The sequence below is a fragment of the Dichomitus squalens genome (assembly GCF_000275845.1).
Source record: "Dichomitus squalens LYAD-421 SS1 unplaced genomic scaffold DICSQscaffold_10, whole genome shotgun sequence".
NCBI lineage: Eukaryota > Fungi > Basidiomycota > Agaricomycetes > Polyporales > Polyporaceae > Dichomitus > Dichomitus squalens.
This window is the reverse complement of record NW_006766892.1, coordinates 899,127-916,869: the sequence shown is the minus strand read 5'-3', so window position 1 is coordinate 916,869 and position 17,743 is coordinate 899,127. Positions and strand designations below refer to the sequence as shown.

At 55.9% G+C, this 17,743-nt stretch overlaps 4 protein-coding genes across 4 annotated transcripts; 3 read left to right on the top strand and 1 right to left on the bottom strand.

Moving 5' to 3' along the window:
* Nucleotides 1-983: 983 nt before the first annotated feature.
* DICSQDRAFT_154780 (uncharacterized protein) lies at nucleotides 984-3,475 on the top strand (the record flags this gene model as incomplete). Its single annotated transcript, XM_007365059.1, has 4 exons — nucleotides 984-1,356; nucleotides 1,414-1,511; nucleotides 1,752-2,967; nucleotides 3,027-3,475. The coding sequence occupies 4 exons, from the start codon at nucleotides 984-986 to the stop codon at nucleotides 3,170-3,172; spliced, it is 1,833 nt and encodes a 610-aa protein (XP_007365121.1). The 3' UTR covers nucleotides 3,173-3,475.
* Nucleotides 3,476-5,723: 2,248 nt separating this feature from the next.
* On the top strand, nucleotides 5,724-9,493 carry DICSQDRAFT_104935 (beta-glucan synthesis-associated). The gene is made up of 9 exons (XM_007365058.1): nucleotides 5,724-5,971; nucleotides 6,036-6,238; nucleotides 6,660-6,747; nucleotides 6,813-7,107; nucleotides 7,176-7,333; nucleotides 7,479-7,766; nucleotides 7,864-8,070; nucleotides 8,128-8,238; nucleotides 8,321-9,493. Exons 1-9 carry the CDS (start codon nucleotides 5,738-5,740, stop codon nucleotides 8,582-8,584), a joined length of 1,848 nt encoding a protein of 615 aa, XP_007365120.1. The 5' UTR covers nucleotides 5,724-5,737; the 3' UTR covers nucleotides 8,585-9,493.
* Nucleotides 9,494-9,584: 91 nt separating this feature from the next.
* DICSQDRAFT_161215 (uncharacterized protein) lies at nucleotides 9,585-11,148 on the bottom strand (the record flags this gene model as incomplete). Its single annotated transcript, XM_007365057.1, has 4 exons — nucleotides 9,585-10,225; nucleotides 10,283-10,645; nucleotides 10,700-10,837; nucleotides 10,894-11,148. 4 exons carry the CDS (start codon nucleotides 11,146-11,148, stop codon nucleotides 9,755-9,757), a joined length of 1,227 nt encoding a protein of 408 aa, XP_007365119.1. The 3' UTR covers nucleotides 9,585-9,754.
* A 1,914-nt stretch (nucleotides 11,149-13,062) lies between these two features.
* Nucleotides 13,063-13,650, top strand: DICSQDRAFT_169447 (uncharacterized protein; the record flags this gene model as incomplete). Its single annotated transcript, XM_007365056.1, has 5 exons — nucleotides 13,063-13,075; nucleotides 13,134-13,149; nucleotides 13,210-13,258; nucleotides 13,330-13,376; nucleotides 13,437-13,650. The coding sequence occupies 5 exons, from the start codon at nucleotides 13,063-13,065 to the stop codon at nucleotides 13,648-13,650; spliced, it is 339 nt and encodes a 112-aa protein (XP_007365118.1).
* Between the last annotated feature and the right edge of the window lie 4,093 nt (nucleotides 13,651-17,743).

The window sequence follows — 17,743 nt, the reverse complement described above, 5'->3', positions numbered from 1 at the left end:
TATCTCATCTTCCTAGCAATTTCCAAGCCCGTCGGCGAAACGGGCGAGGTAAGCAGATTGCGGCGAACATGGCAAGACAGAGACCTCGCAAGTTCTTCATTGTAGACGCGTGAACGTCCTTGTGACCGGGGCTGAGCGCAAGTGCGCGGAAACCTCGAGCTCGAGACCATGGGCGACGCCCTTGTGAGATGCCAGGAAAGAGCGTGCCCGTGCAGCTATGATGTAAAGCACGCAAGCAAGTGCAAAAGGAAGCTCATCGTGAGCGCCACGACAGACTGCCATTACATATGGTGCAAATGTTGGGCAATTCTGGCAATCGTTTACGGATGTGCACGAATTCCGTCGATTCTGCGAAGGCGTGAGGTCAACCCACTTTCCATCTATGTACATACTACGAAGAACAGACCGTGGCGCACCTCTTGCCTCAGCGACCAGAGGGACTTGATTACTGTCTGTATCACCGTAGCGTTGGAGGTGTCGCAGGGGTCGATCAGAAGGAGATATCAGAAAGTTCTCAAGGGTTGCTCCGCAGTGCACCCTCACCTGGAGAGGGAAATGCCGTGTCCTTTGACCCAAACGTATATCGTTCTGGAATGTGTCGTCCCAATAGCGACGGACATATGGACCTGGGGGAAGAGGAGATTAAGTACATGGCAGATTGGGAAGACATGGCGTTGTGCTTATCTGGGATTGATGGGAGGGCGTCGGGGCGGGTAGATAAGCCCAACTGAGCGGGCGGGCCGACCTTGGAAGCGGGGGATTTAGACAGGAACTGGACAGACGCCGGGACAAGAAGACGGATTGCAGCCGGGTTTTGAGCTCGAGATGCCTTGCGCGGCTTGGATCTACCAGCCCGGCAAGCTAGCTAGGGTCTTTCCTCCCCTGTCCCTTCCGGTTCCTCCCTGACTCCCCCATCCTCTCCCTATAACACTCATCCCCCCGCGCTCTCGCCTGCAAGTGGCCCCCCCTCCCTTCCTATCCGTATGAGTGATACCGACTCCGTTACAATCTCTCTGCTACCTGTATCCCTCTCCCTCGTCCATCTTCCCCGTTCCCGCCTCGAGCACTTCACTTCGCACGTTCTTCGCCAGATTCTTCAACCTAACCCTACCTTCCTCAATGTCACCTGTAACGAAATCGAAGTTAGCTTGTTTGCCGAGCACGATGCCCTCCAAGACTTCCACACCGCCGCAAGGAAGGATGCGCGAACTATTCGACGGCGTGAACGCGATGTCCTGGCCGACAGCCTTCAGTCCTCTCGACGTTCCAGGCGAGTGAAGGAAGACTGGGAACCCATCGAAGTCACTTCCGAGCGCTGGAAGGTCCTGCAGATCGACTCTCACTCTGACCGTCTAGGTGCGTACGCAGTCTTCAGTGTCCAGATCTACTGTCGCCGACTCCTGCCTCGTACAGACACCTCGGGCGCTAGAGTACACGAGTTGTCCGCACCTATAGCTGCTGCCGGAATTTCCATATTCTACCAGTCGTCATATATGTGCGACTTCATCTTTGTGAGTGTTTCTCCCTTCTGCTTCCACTGGGGGCGGCCAAGAAGGTTGCAAGGCCTTCAAGGCAGAAGCACATGATCAATGATCGGGGTGGGCACAATGCTCTGGTCCCCTCATCCTTATCTGCATTGGCTTCGTGTGGCCGTGGCTTCCATGTGCAGCGCGCGTTGCTTCTTTAAATGAACGCGAACGCCCTCGAAGATCTCGAATCAATGCATTGACACATTATAACGTCCTTCACAGGTCAAGGAGAGTCGCTTGACCGAAGTTATGTCACTGCTTGGCTCTGCGGGTTTTGACTTATATCTATCCGACCCTACGAACCTGACGGCGCAAGTCTCCGCGTTTACGTCACCTCTGCTATCGCCAGAGGTAGGCGACGAAGAAGAGTCCACCAACCCGTTCGATTTGCATTCTACCGTCAATCCATGTCGGAAAGGCTTTGACACCGACGCTGGGGTGATATTTACACGTTCACGAAGCAACACCAATGGGACATCGAGCAGCTCGGGCTCCCGTTCGCGCGTCCCCTCGCAGCGGATGTCGTCGGTTAACGATATTCTCGATCTGGAACGCGCTACCGAGGCGGACCTGAGCGCGTCCCCTGTTGGCACGGAAGGCCGACCCCCACCAGTGCGGTCTGTCTCGCACTCTCCCTCCATGTGCGACGTGCGCGTACTCTCCCCAGACATCACCTGCGTCGGGCTTTCTGATGATAGCGCTGAGACATGGGGCCTCAAGATCGTGAAACTTGTCGCTTTCCCGGAGCTTATTGTGGGACCATCCGGTCAGCCGGCTCACGCACGACGAGGACGGCGTGCGTGCGAGGCTTCACCCGTCCTATCCGCATTGCCGGAGGAGCATATCCATGTTATCTCACTAAGCGAGGGAGAAGCGGGCAGCGGGAGCGATACCACGACCCGCGTCTCGCCCGACTCGCCCAAGAAGGACCCACTGGATCGCTCCGACTCGCAGTCCCCCGAATTCGACCTCGAGCAGGAGACGGTCATCGATGACGCGGATGACGCTGACGAGTCGAGTGACGACGACGATGACAGCGAGCGCGATGTCCGCCCCAGACTAGCTCACCTCCAGACCGCGTCGACGGTCAAAATAGGGAACCCTCGTGTCCGCTCGCGCTCTAGCTCCCAGTCGACGTCGTCAAGCATGTCCTCCTCCTATTCTCCGCTGGTGCCCTTCTTCTCGTTCACGAGGACGCCTGAAGGGTCTTCTCTTGCTGCGCCTGTGTCCCTTCTGGCTACTCTATTTCCGGCAAGCGAGAGGCATATGGTCATGTGCAGCCAGGAGCTGGACGTTTTGGACTCGCGCAACGCTTCTCCGGAGCGCTGGGCCGAAGAGGACGAAGGCGCTGCGGAGGACGAGGATGCGGATAGCGCGCTTCCCGAACCGGAGGGCATGCTCAAGTGCCTGCAGATTGACCTGCGCAAGTTTGGGCTAGGTGAGCTCATAAGTGGTCGGCTCGCGTATCTCTGGCTGGTTGCTGACGCGCACGCGTAGAAAAACATGGGCTGGTGAACCGGTTCTCGAGGACGCTCGAAGAAAACGGGATCAACCACATGTATAGCTCGACGTACAAGACCGCGAACCTCCTCGTTGACAAGGCCCATGCGAACCGCGCACAAGCGCTGCTTCGCTCCAGCTGAAATGCCTTCGTGACATCTCCTCTGCCCCCACACATGCTCTCTTGGATCACCGGTTCGGATCGTTTGTCCCTTGGTCATGTCTCCGATCAAAAGGCATCCGGCACTCGCTGTCGAAGCCAGGTCCTCCGACTTGCATCGCAATACCCCTTATCCCTGTACGACAACCCATGCTCTCACACGTCAGGTCACGAGCTTCATTATTTCTCCTGCTGCTACATTACTACATCGCATGCAACCCTGGTATGTCCCTCCCCTCTCCGAAAACCCTCCCCCTTCTCGTCCGGCGCATCACATTCACCCAGCTCTTCCAATGTTCGGAGAGATCCTCGTACATCTGCCTGCACTCACCCTTGCATATTTCCGGTTCCGGTCCGTCGTCTGTCCGCATCACCCGTACATACTGCATGTTCTCCATTCATCTCTCTTGCCTGGTTACTTAACAGCAAAACCGTGTAGTACCGATGTGACGCTTGGCGTCATTGTATCACTTAGTCGTCCCCATTGCGCTTGTACGCATGCTTGTATGCACTGGCACCGGTCTTGATTCTGACTTGATGCACGAAGTGAGACTTGGAAACTAGAAGGGCCATGTCCCATGATGCTGGCGCTCAGAGGGTATGTTCTGACGCGTCGAGCTGAGGCCACAGGGCATAGACATCGGCACGTTTATTCTCGCCTTTTGCGTTGTATGTCTTATACTGGAAGATGTCGAACTCTCGGGTGGCACTACCGCAGTGATTTGGACCCACGAGTCAGGGTGTCCGCTGAGTTCCAGTTCGGCGTCCTGAGGTGCACAGGTACCGGCGCGCCTAAACCGACGCCATCTCGGGTGACCAGCGTCCGTGATACATCTCTTCTATGCGCAGGGCATCGACGACGAAGGTTGATAGGACCGCAGGCTATGTCTGTGCCTGTGGATCAGGTGGCGTCAGCAATGGTCTGAGCATGATACAAGGTCGCAAGTCGAGTTGTGGAGTCCGCTGAACGCCCCCAGTGCTGTTAGAGGCCGACTATCGCTCCCGGTCACATACGGCCAGGCGATGTACGTACAGTATTCAGAAGTCTCTGGTGCGAGAGAGCCGTCTCGCCGCAGTATTGACGGCGACTCGGGTTCGTTGATTTTCTGCGTGCTGGTATTGTGGCGTGACCATTCGCGTGACAATGGAGAGGTTGAACTATGTAGAGCGCGAGCTCGGAATGTATGGTCTGTCACAAGAGAAATCGGAAAAGTTCAATCGTTGCAGTCAAGATACAAGCTTGCAGTGGCGTGTACGTCGCCGCGAGAAGACTGTCAGTCAGTCATGATGAACAGTCAGAGCCCAGACCGTCTCGGAGAGTCGGGATGAACACGAACATTCGTCGGTAGATGGTGGCAGGTCACCAAGCTGCAACAGATGAGTGAGACGAGGATCGAGCAAGGACTGAGCGAAACTAGGCCGCGCGGAGTCTCTAGACCTGTGCACTGTATGTGCCATGGAGGAACTCAACGGCATCAGGGTCATGATTGTGATATCAGTGTCGATGATGCGAGCGCTGCTACGGTCGAGGCTTCGCTGTAAGGTGAGGCGCGTTCGATGAGAGCGTGCGATGTTCCGGCTGGTACTGAAGAGGGTGAGACTGCCAGCGACCGATGACCGTGCGGATTCGCCTAGGTGAGCGCGTACTTGGCGACGAGCTGTATAGTACAGTGACTAGCTGCGCTCGTGGTGAGCGGAGAACATCAAGGGCCGCGCGGTGAGCGGATGCATCATCCCTGCGGACGACACGAGAAGGCGGTACGATATGCGTTCATCATTTGCGCAGTATGTACGGTCACCTATCCCAGCGAATGTCGGGAAAAGCCGCTGGTAGCACCATCTTGAGAACCGGTGCCGCCGGAGGACCCAGATCGCGTCCAGGTAGACTCTGTATGCCTGCGCCACGCAGAGATGTCGAACGGTTGCAGCTCTTGCAGTCTCGTACTGTCAGTACGAACGGTCCCAATGAACCCAGCATGCTCGCGTTGGACGAGTGCCTGTGACGCCAGCTGCTGTGGAGTGGAAAATAGCCGGGTTTGGGGGGCGAATTTGCCGATAGGGAGATCACCGAGATCTGGGCTGCCCGATGCACCTAAAATGACAGGAAGGGCGCTCGAGGTCGATTGAGGCGTTTGAGGACGCGATCGAGGATGGAGGATGCATATTCGGTCTGACAGTGAGTGTTTTGTGCTGGGTGCGAGCGGTGAGGCTTGAATGAGGAGATAGGGCTGCCAGACTGTGAAGGCAAGAGCGGGGGAGGAGACCGTCTTACGGGGTCCTGGCGTCATAGGATGAGTGAGGTGCACGGGGACCGTTCGCGAGTCGTCCGCCTGCTTCGATTCGGCGGAGGCCATGACGCGCCCTGGGCCTGGGGAATAGGAATATCTTTATCTGCCATGGCCGTACTCCACCGCGCGAGATCATTCCCTGCTTCGGTGTCGCCAGGCCCTCGCCTGCCCTTCCCAACCACGGCTCTCATCATTCCCGAATCTTCGCTCCTTCCCTGTCCAGGCCTCTTGTCCCTCCTTTGTCCTCTCCATCCACCTCCATGGCCGCCTCGACGCCGCCGCCCCCGTCCACCAGCCCGTTCGACTCTGCGGAGGGCAGTCGCAACTCCAAGGGCTCGATATCGTCATATCCATCGTCCGCATCTCGTCTGCTTTCAGAAACTCTCCCTTCACTACCCAGGCGTCTTACCTCCTACGGAAGCAGTCCTTCGCTATCTGTCGCATCCGACTCACCATACCTCGGTCCAAGTCGCCCCTTGTCACTCGGCGATCTGGTGCGTTCTGGCTTCTCCCTTTCTGCACGGCGCACGAACTGAGCCGAACGGACCCTCTCCCTAGTACACGCTTTCCCCCGACCCTCAGACATGGGGGACGCACCTTCTACCTGAGGACAAGGAAGACGACGACGATCTTCATAAACCAGACCCTGAACTAGAAGCAGATCGACATTGGGCCGACAATGGTGGGGATATCATCTCGAGGCGAGGCATCGTCAACCTCGGTGCGCTGCTGCTACTCATAACTGCTGTGCTCATCCTATTGTGAGTATTATCGCATGGTTGTTCTCTACCTTACATGTCCTGCGTTCCTTCGTGCTGCGCAGGCCCCCAGTCGCGTGTAGTACCGTGAGGCCCTTACCTCCCACTAGCCGTTGCGTGGACCTACTGCCTGGTTCCCGTGGGTCTCACATCCGCTGTCGTGAACCTTGGGCCAGTGGCCGTCGACGGTCGTCTCGGTGTTAACAGGGCTCCGCTCAATTAGCGGGGTCCTGCCACAACCGGTTAGGATCTGACGGATTGTACGCTCACCCTCAGGTGTCACCCCGTAATCACCGCTATACCGTCACCTTCTCCACTTGCGGCTCTTCGTCGTAGCATCGGCCTGGTCTAGCTGCTGCAATTATTACTTCTTTCCGAGTTCGTGAACAGAATTTTCAAGGCGTGGACTAATTCTTTTGCACAGTATCGGATATCCTGTCATTACTGCCGTAAGGACAACACAGAGTACCCTGGGTGCGTTCAATCTGGGCGGCATCAATGCTTCTGGACAGGTACGTGAGCTTCCGGCCGCTCTACCTTGTGTCCAGTACGTTTGACACTTGTGAGTTTCACGTAGGTCCCGGACATCCCAGGCCACCGCGGTCTGATCGACATTGACACGCCAAAGTCTGCGTACAAGAAGACTGGCTGGCGCAACGGTGAACAGCTTGAGCTCGTTTTCTCCGATGAGTTCAACGTAGATGGACGGACGTTCTATCCTGGCGACGATCCGTATTGGGAAGCGGTTGACCTTCACTACTGGGAAACTAACAACCTAGAGTGGTACGATCCCGAAGCTATCGCGACCGAGGGCGGGAACCTGGTCATCACGCTGTCCCAGAAGCAGACGCATAATCTCAGCTATCAGGGAGGTAAGCATATTTGAAACATGCCGGGTATGCCTTCGCTACGATCTCTAACGTTCCTTCGCGCCTTTCAGGAATGATGTCTACATGGAACAAGTTCTGCTTCACCGGTGGATATATCGAGACTAACGTCTCGCTTCCCGGCGTGAACAACATTCTTGGGCTCTGGCCTGCCATCTGGACCATGGGAAACTTGGGCCGTGCCGGTTACGGCGCGTCCCTCGAAGGCATGGTACGTTGCCACATTGTGTGCGCTTCCTCGTAACCTGCGGGCTTACTGTTCTCCCATTCCAACCCCCTGGGACCTCCTGTCAACCTCGCGCTCCTCACGCTGTGCTTCTGACGAATCTCGCGGCGGGTCTATTTTGCGTCCGCAGTGGCCGTACACATACGACACCTGCGACGTCGGCACTGTCGCGAACCAGACTATCAACGGACAGCCTGCCGCAGCTACAGTCGACGGTGATCAGGGTAAGGGTGGCGTCCTGTCGTACCTTCCCGGCCAGCGGTTATCCCGGTGTACCTGCCCTGGCGAGAGCCATCCTGGGCCCAAGCACTCGGACGGGACCTTTGTTGGGAGGGCCGCGCCTGAGATCGACGTGTTTGAGGCGCAGATTGACCAGAATACCCTCATCGCACAAGTGTCCCAAAGTGCGCAATGGGCGGTGAGTGTTGTGTTATTTTTTTCTCGCTGACGCATGGCATGGTGATGGTAGACGTAAGTACTGACGCAATTCCACGACGGCGCTCCGAATCATGCAGCCGTTCAACCACGCGTATATTTGGCAGAACACGAGCGACAATGAGATCATCACGGACCCGTCGATATCCCAGCAGAACACGTTCACCGGCAGCGCGACGCAACAGGCCACGTCTGTCGTGACGGCCACGGACCCTAATTGTTACGAGTACGAGACTGGGTGCTACTCGATATACGGCTTCGAGTACAAACCAGGTTTCGAGGATGGCGTACGCGTTTCTCTCACGCAGCCACGTATGATGCGGTACTGACGCATGACGTTCTAGTACATCACCTGGATATCAAACAATCAGGTTTCGTGGACTTTGAACGGTCCCGGAATGGGTCCAGACTCGCTGGTGGAAATCCAGGAACGTCCTGTTCCGGGCGAGCCTATGGTATGTTCCGTGCATATATTACTCGACTACGGCATTGTATCCCATTTAGCCATCAACGCTAATCTAAACATAACGCCCGCAGTACATCATAATGAACCTGGGAATGTCGTTCAACTTCGGGCCGGTCGACCTCGCCCACCTGCCGTTCCCTGTACACATGAGGGTGGACTACATCCGCGTGTACCAGCCTTCGAACGCGATCAACATCGGCTGCGATCCGAAGGACTACCCCACCGCGGCGTACATCGAGCAATACCTGGAGGCGTATTCAAATCCGAACCTAACAACATGGAGCGGGGATTACAAACAGCCATGGCCGAAGAACAGCTTCTTGGGCGAATGTTGATCAGGTCGCCGATGTCGACTGCTACCTTCTGAGCCTGCGCCACGAGCGCGCCATGCCTTTACGTGACCTGGGACATCCTGCACTTTTGCTTCGCACAAACATGGACACTACGCACCGTCCTGCTCTCGACTGTCTTACCTCGGATTTATCATCTTCCCTCGCATATTGCTCTGACCCGCTATCCACCTTCTTTCCAGCACGTTCGCTGGCACCTTCATCTCGCTTCATCACCGCGTTCTCCGACCCTCTGCACCGCGACCTCCTGCTGTATCACATCTTACATCACGCCGTCCTGACATTCCCTGCACATACCACACCACACGTATCCGATCATGCCTTCACGCAGCCCTTCACCCTCGTAGCTGACTTTTCACATTTGCCTTCCCGATACCTCTCCGTTTCCGTTTCGAGCGGGCTCTCTGCCCGAGCTCGACGCCCTCCCGACCGGGTTCTCTGCCCGAGCTCGACGCCCTCCCGACCGGGTGCCTTAGACCCCGGGCCACCCCTACATATCCGTACTATACTCACCAATTCGTCCGCTCATCCCCGGTGCAGCTTTCTCGTTGATCGACTTCACTACCCCTGCACCGGCCTCGGGACTACATATGCATCTACATTTGGTCCTTGCATGTACAGCGATTTGCGGCGGTATATACATGATCGCTCGGACTCGGCTTCGGACTGTACTGTTGTAGGGCTGCCGTTAAAGTTTATTAGATATCATGTAATTGCTGCCCCTTTCACGTAGGAGATAGTAGACGGCTCGAGCTGTCAAGAATTAACCTGAAACGGAACAATAGCGGGCTTCGGACGGACGCGATCGCCCGCGAACTTCCATGTCTCGCTCAACGTACCTTTGCAACTGTCGTGCGTCGTGGAGGGCTTGCAATGGGTTGCTACCTCGGGCGGGCTTGTTCGACCCTGTGCGGAGTGCGCATGCGATAGCCTCGAGGCGTCCAAGCAACGTATGCTCCAAAAAAACCCCGAGTGTATATAAGGCCTAGAAGCATTGTACACGTACGTAGACAACGCTCACGTTCAGCCAACGCCGAGCGCAGTCCGGACGCGTCGTCAAGCCTACCACTTGACGTGGGCAGAATGCATAGATGCCGTCCTCCGTCCGTCGACCGCGCCTCGGACACCATTGCGCGGCAACAACGACACTGGCATCTAAGCAACTCCGCTCGCGTCTGGGAGGCCCGCGGACCCCGGCCTTGGGAGGCGCGGCATGAAGGACCGCCGATTGAGGACGAGGCCCTTGAGCGCGCGGATCTCGCGGCGCACCTCCTCCTCTTCCGGGGAGAGAGAGGTGCCCAGCCCGAGGCCGGGCGCGCGGAAGGACGTGGGGAGGGCGTACGTTTGGGTCGTGATGTAGCCTGTGAGGTCGGAGAGGGCCTGGAAAGTGTGCTGGAACTTCGGTTGCGAGGACGCGGGCGGAGGTAGCGCGGATTTGAGGGAGGCGAGGGAGGCGAGGAGGGGAGGCGGAGGTGGTGGTGTGGGTGATGCGTATGTCCAGATTGTCTCGGGGGAGGGTACAGGCGAGGGAGAAGGGCTTGAGGATGAGGACGGGCTTGTCGGAGGTACAGCGGGGTCGACGGCTCGGAACACGGGTGTTGTAGTGAGTGTTCGCCAGAGGCTCTCCTTTGAACAAATGTTCGCACATGATGTTCGTGGACAGGCGACATAGCAATTACGCACCTCGTGCTGCGCGCCCTCCTCTGCGATCCAAGGGAACTTGGCCTCGAGTACACGGAATAACTCCGGCGACGTCGCTTTTCGCTCACCCTTCGAGCAGTCCTCGATGGCACACCGTAGGAGGGTTATGGGAGGCACGTCTTGCACGTCCCCGGCTGCGCTTATGAGTTCGTCCAGTCCGTGGCACTCCGCGTATTTCGTTGGTTCACGGAAAAGTTCGGGCTGGGGCAGGATGGCGAATGTCGATTGCTGCGCCTCCTTCAGATCCCCGAGTGACCGCGTCAGACGCTCGAGAAGTGCGCTGCGATGTGAGCGGAGCGAGATACGGGCTTGGTACATCTGTGCGATCTTGGGGTAGAGGAAACGCTGTCGAGTCGGCTGAGCGTCTGCGGGATGTCGAGAGTGGAAGTGCAGACTTACGAAGTATGCGAGCAGTAGCGCTGCAGAGCCTCCGGCTATCCATGTAAATGCGCGGAGTACATCCAAGAGAAGATAAGGGACCTTTGAAGGCGGTGGTTGGGGATATGTGCGGGGTGGAAGGGGCGGAGCGGGTGGCGGCTGGACGGACAACACTTGTTGGCGTAGCACGGCTGGAAAGAAGAGATACGACGTACCACCTCGTATAGCAAGCTCTCGATCTCAGCATCCGTCAGACCCTTGTCCGCCAGGAACCTCCGCTTGGCCGCAGAGTCCTCATGCTTGACCTGAGGGGAGACCAGGAAAGCGCGTGCTCGTTGCAGGAGTTCTGCTCGTTCTGTAGGAGCTGGTGACGCCGTCTCCGCCTGGCTTGGGGGAAGCTCGGGTGGACTCTCTGCAGGCGGTTGCACAGAAGGTTGTGAATGCTCAGACGACTTGTCTTCATCTGCCATGGTCAAGGGCTCGGAGAACTATGTATTCATCGCAATGCGGGGCTCCAGACTGGGCGCCAAAGAGGCCCGGAAGCAAACAAGACCGGCGGGCCGATGAACTCTCCTGCCACTTGTGTCGGCTGCGAGCAAACCTTGGGGACTACCAAGTACTGAGGTAGGTGAGCAACAGACTGTCGATATCCGATCTGCCAAACTTCAGACTGCCTTCGTCCTACTGCTCAGCTTGAGCCGCTTCGGACGCTGTCGCGGGAAGATGATAGTCGGACTCTTGGACGCATGGTTGCAAGATGCCTCCTCGTCGCTGCTTCTCTACGTGCATGGGCTTCTGAACGATTTTCAAGATGGGCTTCGACCTTCTTAGACTTCTACCTGCCACGAGAGCACGACTCTCTCACAGCCACGATCGGGCACGTACTGCGCTATCTTCCTATGATCTACAGATCAAGGGAAGCCTGCACACCATCCACAAATACGATATCTGACAGCAAAGAGGTGCGAACAGGTGAGCCAGAGCACAATGCGGCTGGGTTTCTGTCTAGCCAAGTAGCCTAAACCACAGGCATCCTCATGCACTTGTGAGACATCTGCCTCAGCTACCGGCGAAGTCGCCCTAGTTCACCATGCGTCGCTGATCTGAGCTCCGGTCGCTATGTCCATGCGTTTTTGACAATGTCTCCCAGGGGACGAAAGCCCCCAACGTGCCTGTCAGCCTGTACGCCAGCAAGTTGACCCGCTAAGTCCGAGCTTCTTCTCTGACACGGGCGAGTACAAAACGAACTGTAACCAACCCCTCTCCCGGTCCAAGCCTCCAGATGTCCGCCCAGACCGCATATTCCTCGTTAGCCTTGTTTTATGCTACCGTGTACGTCAAATATCAGGTTCCATCAGTATTACGCGGTGCTTGGCTGACTCTCCCGATTCCCACTTATGACAGCGTGCAAGGACAGTACTCTAATGCTGCCGCGGGAGGTAGGTCTCCAAGATGATTCTATGCTGTCACGGCGTCATAACATTAGTTAGCATTTACAATCTATGATTGGTTGGCGTCGATACCCACGGAGATTGAGCTTTTCTGGGGGAACACCGCTCGTCCCCTGTCCACCGCCCTTTACTACACTACCAGATATACTACGTTACTCCAGCAAATCCTGATGGTTCTCAACTTCTCCCTATCAGACGATGTATGTGAATACAGTTCAGAAGTAAGTGTACATCACTCATTTCTACCTCAAGGGGTATGTCGAGCCATATATCCTTCCTCTCTCTACCCAACTATCTAACAATGTGATCGCGCTCCAGTTGCACTGTGCTTGCCGATACTATCAGCGCGCTAGAATATTTGTCATTGGTCCCCCCAGCGTGTATGTTCCACCGAATGAGTCAGACTGAAGAAGGTTGCTCATCCTAACTGGTTACAACTTTGAACTTTCAGTTTTCTCTGCACTACGACTTTACAGCTTGACCCAGCGCCGTGCGCTGTCGGCCATAGTCTCGGTTCTCTCGCTTTTCCCCTTTGCTGCCAACATGGTACGGTCCTTCTAGAACGGTGTCTCTCCCTACATTTTGGATTCTGAGATAGCTGTGGAATATAAGCAGGCTCGTTTCGGATACATGTCTTCCGGAGCTGCATATCCCATTATTGGATGTGTATCGCTCATTTTGGTTCCTGCCATTCTTAATATGTGCGTCATTCACGTTTCGCATCTGTCATAATACCAGACTCAAAGGATTGACAGTTGTATGTGCTGAGTTGTCTCATCGCGGTTGCTCATGGAATAACTCGCTTCTTACCTAGTGATCATACCCAGCCGGTTATGCCTCATGATGTCGGATGCTCTACTCATCACAGTCACTTGGAGGGTTCTCGGTGGACGTTGAGTGCTGCAAATGAGAGGTACGAGTATTATGTACATCATGCTATGGGATGGTAAGTCGGTATACTCGTGCACTTCTCTTCTCAAACTTACGTTGATCCACGTCAACAGGTATTCTATACTTCATGTATGCCACCACTGATCGCAGGAAACCATATGTATCACTGATATGTGTAACGTTATAAAGCGTCCTTCAAGTCCTGAATGTCCTTCATCTCGTTTTCACCGAGCTTTCCGTGAGTTTTTGATATTTTCACTCTAAGCGTGTCAGCCATCATATGCTAACGGGTGCCCAAATCATTTTCAGATCATTAGTTCATACGGCCTGAGCGACATTTCAATATTCACATCCCAGTAGGTCCCCTGCCATGTGCTTTTGCTACTGGGTTGCGAATAATTGCGTTTCGCTGTCAGCCTGACATCTGTAATCCTCTCCAACTTCCTCATGGATCTCCAACAATCGTACCAGAAAAACGTTAACTTGGACACAGACGATCCCCTCCACACTTCGCATATTTCTACGCTGCGCTCGGATACTGCGTCTTACAGCCTTGGGCCGCTCGGCGCGATCATAGGTCCCGATACATATCCGGCAGATGCGGAGCTAGAAGACATGACAACGGCATAGACGTCAGCTGTGCACTCTCCGGCGGCCGCAGCCCCGAGGAGCGCATCCATCCTCCTTCTGAATTGTGTAGTCTGTGACTGGAGTATTGGTGACTGAAGTATTAGCTTGTAGTTCAAGAGAGGTCCGGCTATGGAAGAGACCGAGGGGTGGATACCAGAAAATGTCGAGCACGAGATTGTCTAGTTTATGTAGATGCTACATATTGTGCTTTATCTCGTGTACCAGACAGACGAGGAGATGTAAGATATATTGGGGCAAAAAGCACACGGAGACCCAAGAGATTCCGATACTCTTCCCCAGTGGAGGTTCGATGGAACCAGCAACTTCAAGTCGTTGAAGGCCAGCAGACGTGGCACGAGTCTAAACCGTCTGCGAACGGAGTCTAATCGGAAATTTGGTGCTAGCGGGGACGAACTATAGGAGAGTAATTCCACAGAAGGACTAATCGTGGAATTGGTAGGTAAGTCAGTAGTGCTTGAAGCTGGAAGCATGAACTCTCCAGCCGCCTGACTAGTCCTGATACAGGGAAAAGAACAGTGAAGCGAAGGGCTATCCGTAATATTGGCCGCCACATATGCGTTGTAAGCCTGAGTTGCACTGTACAGTCAAGGGGATCTGAGTGGTTTGCGAGGACTACTGAAGTTGAACGCGGTCACGACTCGGACTGACGCGAGTATGAATCCGCGCGATGATAGCACGGGCCGAGCAGTCCCGGCGAGACTCGCGCGCCATTGCGCTGCGGTCGCGCGGTCGGACTTCGCTCATTACATATACTCTCCAACCACTACTCCTACCTTTCTTGCCCCCCAGCCCTCATCGGCCTCTGCGATGAAGGAAAGCCACGACCCGGAGAAGATTCTTCTTCTCAACCGCGACGAGCAGAATGATGAGGAGCCCCAGCGTTCTCGAGTTTGGTCGGGCTCGCGCCAGTGGAGGGGTCTGAGGAACCTGGTTGTTGTGTTCGTCATTTATGGTGCATACACGGTTGCCATGCATGTCCTTGCACCGATGCAGCACGATGAGCACCACCATGAGAGTCTTTACTGGGCTAAGAAGGCTGCATGGAAGCAACGCGGCCCGCTCAGCCCTGAGAAGGTTGAGGAATTCTATCTGTACGTCCCATTTGCCCCTACAGCTGTTGCGAGTGCTGCGAGCCTCATGATTATCTGAATTTCTCAAATGCAGCTCGATTCCGGACCCTGGTTCCGCGCTCGCTGCCTCCCGCGAGTACGCTACCCACCCGCACGTCGCAGGCTCCATCGAAGATCTCAACGATGCCAAGGTCATCCTAAAGCTCTTCCAGGACGAGTTTGGCATCCACGCATCCGAGGATATCCCTCTCTACCACGCAGGCACTCACGAGTCGCGTTCGGCGACCCTCGACATCCCCAAATACCACCATCCGAAGGCTTGGATCGACCAATACTTTCCAGTCATGAACACTCCGCTTGACCTAGCGCTCTCCATCCTCGGGGAGGACGGTAAGCCTGAGTGGGAGGCCGACCTGGTGGAGGACGGAGACCCGCACGATCCAGATGCGGCCAAGTACCGCGATGCTGTACCCACATTCCACGGGTTCAGCGCGGACGGTGAAGTGGAAGGTCAGCTCGTGTACGTGAACTACGGCAGGAAGGAGGATTACGATGAGCTCATCGTCAAGGGGGTGAACCTTACGGGAAAGCTTGTCCTCGCGCGCTATGGCGGTGTATTCCGCGGCCTAAAGGTATGTCATCTGCTCACCAGATATCGAGCTTCTCTCAACTTGATTCCATAATGGCAGATCAAAGGAGCACAAGAGCTTGGAGCTGTTGGCGTGCTCATTTACGATGACCCGCGCGACGATGGTGTTGTTACTGTCGAGAACGGTTACAAGCCATACCCCGAAGGCCCAGCGCGGAACCCGACAGCCGTGCAGCGCGGCAGCGTGCAGTATATTTCGCTGTACCCTGGAGACCCCACCACTCCTGACGCCCCCGCTTATGAGAACGCGACCCGCACGGACGGCGAGAACATCCCCAAGATCCCTAGCTTGCCTATCTCTTGGGGGAATGCTCAACGCCTTCTCAAGGAAATTTCCGGTAAAGATGTCAAAGCTGCGCTCACGTTGAACGGAAAAGCTAGTGAGAAGAAGGTCAAGCTCGTGAACCATGGTATGTGGAGTAATATTGAATTGATACTTGACTTGTATACTGATTTTGTTGTGTAGTCGATACCAAGGTCATCCCCATCTGGAACACACTGGCTGTCCTCCCTGGTCACATCAAGAACGAGACTGTCTTGATCGGCTGCCACCGTGATGGTGCGTTCCATGACTAATTTATGGTTCGTCTCGCCTTGAACTGACGAGTCAAAAGCTTGGGTGATGGGTGCTACTGACCCGACATCTGGTACCGTGTCCATTCATGAGGTCGTCCGCGGATATGGTGCCCTCTTGAGGAAGGGCTGGCGGCCCCTGCGAAACGTCGTGTTCGCTAGCTGGGATGCTGAGGAGGTACGGGTTGTCTCTCCAGCGTCGTCCTATAAGCTAGACGTGTCTAATGTCGGCCTTGATCTGCAGTATGGCCTGATTGGCAGCACTGAGTGGGCGGAGGACTTCCCGGAATGGATCACCGAGAACGTCGTTGCATATATCAACCTTGGTCAGTACCTGCATATCAAGGAATGTATATACTCATGTTGTTTTTGGCACAGACGTATCTACTGGTGGGTCTCAGTGGTCAGCTGGCGCATCCCCATCGCTCGCGCATTTGATCCGCGATGTCGCGCTGAAGGTCCCACACCCGACCGATCCCACTCGGACGCTATGGGACGCGCGTCATGATGTTGGTCCATATGACGGCTTCGTGGACGCCGAGAGCGCGGCGGTGTTCTCGGAGCGAAAACTGCACACACAATCTGACTTGGGCATCACTCCTCTGGGATCCGGTAGCGACTGGACGGCGCTCCTCCAACATCTCGGTGTAAGTGGCGTCCCTGCTTGCAACGACACCGATAGCTGGCTAATTTTGTTGACTAGGTTGCGAGCATGAACCAAAACTTCGAATCAACGCTGACCGACGCCGTGTACCACTACCACTCCGTCTACGACTCGCAGTTGTGGCAGGAAAGGTATGCTGACCCTGGCTTCTTCCGCCACGCTGCCGTCGCGAAGCATCTCGGTGTCGTCGCGCTCCGTCCGGCCGACTCGATTATCCTCCCGCTCAACACGACCCACTACGCGCACGAGCTGGACAGCTACCTAGACGCGGTCGAAGACATCAACGCGGCGCTGAGCACGACTGCCGACTTCTCTGGGCTGCGGAGGAGCATTGGGCGTCTGCAGGCAGCGAGCAAGGCGCTCGACGAGGAGAAGGAGGAGGCGGAGAAGGCATTCCGCGAACTGCTCGACAAGATCCCGCATCAAGAGGCGCACGCGCACCGCCATGCACACCCGCATGCGCACGTCGACGGGGACGTCGTTCCTCATCCCGACAGTGAGGAGGGACACCCGCACCCGTCCGGACACGGACACTCGAGATGCGCCCTTCACCACCACGGCCACAGCTCGCGCATCAACGGCCTCCCGCTCCCGGGCTGGCTGAAGAAACTCTTGGGGAGCTCCTTTCACTCGTACCACCACCTACGGCAACTTTCCCACGATCGTCAGCCAATAGGAGCGGGCTACGTCGTGCGGTCAGTTATCCCTCTGGGCGACGGCCTATAGCGTACATGAAACAGCAGCAATACATACGGACAGCAGGATGCCCCAGGACGCTACCAGGCGAGGACCGGCAGCATCGCCACAAACCGCCTCGCAGACAAGAAAGACATCGACAACTGTAGCGACAGGCGCACCGCCTACCAAGCAACTGCGGTCCACACCGGCTACAGCCACCTTTACGGCAGCGGTGGACAAGATTCAGACCATGGACGAAGCTCTCGCTGTCTTGCGGAAAAATCAGATGGTACCGGCGGCTGGAGAACCCACGGCGGAGGGCCTCATCACGGGCCTTCATCATGTAGGAGTGGGACTCTCAGGGAAGATGGCATGGGCGTCGGAGTGTTGCATAGCATTAGCCGTCTATGCCAAGGCGGTCATAGAGAGCGCGGTAAG